Source organism: Mesitornis unicolor, unplaced genomic scaffold (genome assembly GCF_000695765.1).
Source record: "Mesitornis unicolor isolate BGI_N332 unplaced genomic scaffold, ASM69576v1 scaffold28179, whole genome shotgun sequence".
Taxonomy (NCBI): Eukaryota; Metazoa; Chordata; class Aves; order Mesitornithiformes; family Mesitornithidae; genus Mesitornis; species Mesitornis unicolor.
Genome location: NW_010208377.1, coordinates 9 through 4226, shown reverse-complemented (window position 1 = coordinate 4226; position 4218 = coordinate 9). Strand labels below are relative to the sequence as shown.

At 48.5% G+C, this 4218-nt stretch overlaps 1 protein-coding gene across 1 annotated transcript in view; it reads right to left on the bottom strand.

Annotated features, from left to right (window-relative positions):
• TTC25 (tetratricopeptide repeat domain 25) overlaps positions 1-3890 on the bottom strand; it is a gene marked incomplete at both ends in the record, with an annotated part of 8193 nt that extends 4303 nt beyond the window's left edge. Inside the window, 4 exons of the mRNA XM_010192494.1 lie at positions 176-326; positions 1325-1386; positions 3297-3450; positions 3759-3890. Of these exons, the coding sequence (XP_010190796.1) occupies positions 176-326; positions 1325-1386; positions 3297-3450; positions 3759-3890 (499 nt within the window). The remainder of the gene's footprint in view (positions 1-175; positions 327-1324; positions 1387-3296; positions 3451-3758) is intronic.
• Between the last annotated feature and the right edge of the window lie 328 nt (positions 3891-4218).

The window sequence follows — 4218 nt, the reverse complement described above, 5'->3', positions numbered from 1 at the left end:
CTCGCGCTCAAAAAATCCCCCCCAGCCCCCTGCCTCTCTCATGCCCACTGCAAGTGATATGTGCTCTGTGTGTGAGCTCTGGTACAAACAGGGAAGAGTAGCCACAGGGATAGAAAAGAAGAAAAAAAAGAACCTGCTTGGAAGAAGCATTTAGTTAAGTACAATGGAGAAAGACCTTCATCCTTGAGCAGCTTTTCCAGGTAGATCTTGTCATCATAAAACTCCCCCAGAAGCTGACGCTCTGTTTTTTGATTCCTCGCAGGCTTTCGTGTCCATTTTTGGTCCTTAGTCGATTTGAGTTGGAGTTTCTGGTTTGCATTTTTGCTCTACAGTGAAGAAAAAAAAAAAATCAAGGAATTTGGGGAGATCAGTGGGTAACACCAGAATCAGCAGAATTCTGCTTACGCTCCATATGAGCCAACTTATTTTTTAAATAAAAGCAAAAAGTCAGCGTCTCGCCAATTGCTTTGGTCGTGAGCAAGACACTTTGCACCCAGCTGCGCTCCCCAAGAACAGGAGGGGGCACTGGAGTAAAAGCAGGCATCAGCTGTGCCCCAGTTGTGCCCTGGTTGTGCCCCGGTGTCTTGCTCTGTTTGGAGGGCTCTGGTGAGCACTGGGGGGGACGTTACAGCTGTGGGAAAGGCAGGTTCACAGCCAAAGAACCAGAGGGGTTCTGGGTACATCAGGGGGTACTTCAAGGGTTTCACATCCAAAACCACAACAGTTACAATGCTCATCTCAGGCCTCTTTGTAGCAATTATGTTTAGGCCTGAGTAACTCCAGCTGAGAGAAGCGACGAGCATTCACTGCCCTGACCTCAAAGGGAAACGTGGCTTGGCATCTTGGAGGAACAAGGCACCACCTCAACGGACCACTCCAAAATGAAGCAATTGAGAAAGTGTCCACTATCAAAAATGTGAACCTTAAACATCAGGTAAAACCAAGGTCAATATTGTAGATAAAGGTACCCTGGCTCCCACCTCAGAGCTGTTACTCATTAGCCATCGATCAGCATGGCCCAACAGGAACAGTCGGGTGGGAGAGAAATGTCGCTGGGCTTTGTTTCTCCCTGGTTGATCCCCCCGCCCTTCTGCTTTCTCCTTTATTCTTAGCGTAGCTTGAGCCAGAACTACATTAAAAGCCAGTGCATAAATACTCTTAGAACAGATCAGTGTGCTTCCTGTGCTCAGAAAGCTTTTCACTAGACCAGCCGTATCCCCATCCGTGCTGCAGAAACTATGAATCCTTTAATGCCTATTTCAGAACATATCAGCATTATAACATCTGTACTTGGCTTCCAAAGCAAGAGCTCTTCAGCCTGTACCTCTGCCTGCCTGCTTACGAAGCACAGATCCTCTGTATTCTGCAGTTTAACTGAGGATGGACCTGCAAACACAGAGAAAATACTTGTTAGTGTTCAAGAACAGCAGTGCAGAGGCTTTAGATATAAAATGACCATAAATGTGCCAAGCCTATAATGTCCTGTTCAAGATAAAGCTTTCTACTGATTCTTTCATATGAAACACGTGGATGTTGGTGTGTTCTGTAAGCAGGAACATGGCTCACAGACGCAGCTCCTCTCGGGATTCTAATTGCTGTTTTCTCATGGCACCAGGGGGCTCCCATCACATCGCAGATTTCCTACGGAAACAGAGGCAGGAGAAGGGCAAGTTCTGCGAGACCAGAGCTGCAGCCTAAAATACCAGGAGAGCTCATTAGCACGGGGACCTCCAGCAAGCCAGGACTATTTAAAAGGTTTTGTGCACTGACGTTAGGGCACAGCTCCCATGTCATTTTCACTCTGACATCCAGTTCCAGTATTCAGATGGTGCTCTGGCAGAGCAGGTAAGAGTGAAACCACGCTTTGTTTTCGGCTGGTCAGAAGGAAGGAAGGAGGCTGTGTGCTGTTACAGAAGGGTTTCCTTCAGCGGGGCGGCTGGGCCGAGATCAGCAATGCGGGTATCACAGAGGCGTTTCTGGATCTGCCAAGCAAAGCAGGTTCAGGAGAGCAGTGCTGGGGATATGCCCTGTTAATGTGTGCATTTCCCAACTATTTAAACATCTAGATAAAATGCTAACGTGTTTCCTTGCTTCTTTTCCTCTGCATCTAGGAGCTATTGCTTGATTTAAAAAAGTTGTCTTGGTTTTTAAACTTCGTTTGCCTACAGCCCAGATGCTTGAAGGCATTTGAAGCTCTTAGCTCAGTCTATCAAGCATGGCAAGCATTTCAACCGAGAGCTGCAAAGACATCTAGGCACTGGTACTAAGCTAAGAAAGCAGCAGTAATGGAGGAAATCAAGGCGGATCTGGAAACTTTCCTTGTTTTTTAAAGAAATAAAGAATTTTAAATAAATATTCAGGCTTTTAGGCAGCTGGGACGTGAAGTTAATCTGTGACGCTGGAGGTTGACTGAAGTTTTGAAACCAATTTCAGGGTGAGTAAGGCACTTGAATATCCCCAGGCTCAGGCTCCGTGCGTGGGCACGCAGGACGTGTCGTGCCCTGCGCAGGCACTGGCTGTGGCTCCGCTGCGGCAGCTCCTGACCGGCCGGGCGGGTTTTGCAGCACAGGCTGCTCCCTGCACGTGTCCGAGGTGGCAGCCCCGCTGCGGTGTCGGTGTGCTGGGAGCGGGCACGCGTCCTGCCCATGCTTGTCTGCGCATGGAGCGTTGCTAAGTGGAAAACTAAGGGAAAAGGGACGAGTTTTCAGTTTGCTTTGAACATCACTGGGTCCTTGGCCTTTCCTGTCTCCTGCAGGACTCGGTTCTGTGATCTGTGCCAGAAATGATGAAAGCAGTGCTCCATTGCAATAGTCAACAGTTTCACTGCTCTTACGCAATGTAAATTGGAGGAAAGTCAGGATCTCGGGAAGGCCAGTCCCAGGCAGCAAGGCACATTTCATTACGAACCTTGAATATGAGGATAAAGATCTCAAAATGGATTCAGTAATCAGTAGGGCTGTAAGGGGATGAGCTGCTTTGTTCTGTATTACCTAGAACATTTTCATGGTGACTCTGGAAATTTATGTCACGGTTTTCTTATATAATTGTAGTTATTAGACGCTGTGTCTGAATAGACATTCAGCCCAACAAAGAAGAAGAAAAAAAAGAGGAAGAAGAAGAAAAGAAGGAGGCTGTGTTCTTTTTGGTGCTTCCTGGTTTCATCTGACAGCAGCCACTGAGCACGTGAATGCAGATGGAAAGGGGTCCTTGGGTCCCTGGCAGAGCTGATTTGCCATCAGCTGCCCAGGGCACAGCTTCTGGCTGGGTTTGTAGGAGCAAGAAATAAAACATCTTACTTCCGATGCAGTTGACAATCGCCTCCTGGGATTTCTCAATACCCAGCCTGAACTTCTGCAGTTCTGGACGCAGTCTGTAGCCTCGGTGGTAAAACACTAGCGCAAATTCAAAATCACCCATGGTATAGAGTGTCTCAGCTTTTTGGTAAAGTCCCTAAAATGACATTTGGAAAAGAAAAAGGAATAAATAAGAGAGAGGAAAAAAAAAATCAGAGATCTCATTGAATTCCCCACTAAGCAAAAGTGAGAGCCCTGTGCTATTGCAATGTGCACACAACCAAATCCAGCCCTGGATCTGTCTCAGCTGTTTCCTGAGCACCTCTGCTTCTTTGGGGCAATGAAGATGCCACGGGTGTGTTCAGTGTTAGCTGGTTCTGTGCTGTCTGCCAGACCCCGCAGGCCCACACGGGTAAAAGACCAGTCCTCAGCCACCCCAGACCCAGACCACTTTGTGCTGTTTACCTTGGAGAATGTTTTGTCGTTTTGCAGAGAAGCTTCAGCATCTTTCAGAGAATTCTCTGTGTCTCCAAGTTTCAGGTAACACTTGGAGCGAGCAGCCAGGCCATACTTGTCTCCTGCTCTCAGCTTCAGTGCCTGAAACACAGCAGACGTGGGGACATCGTCAGTGCCGGGCTCAACAGCACAGACGTGTCCAGGCACAGATGTGTGACTGAACCTGCTCTGCCCCTGTGTGGGGCTTGATTGTGGGGGAACATCAAACCAGAAGGATAAAGACACCATTTTCACTGCAAAAAATAGTTTTTGATGTTCCCTCTGCTGCAGCCACCCCCTCTCTCCGTGCCAGAGGCCTGACACCAGACAGGGGCTGTACCTCCCCGCGCTGCCCCGTGTGCCACCTCCCTTCGTGCTGTGACCTCCGGGTGCCCTTAAGAACACTTCCCTTCACGCCACCACCTCGGCG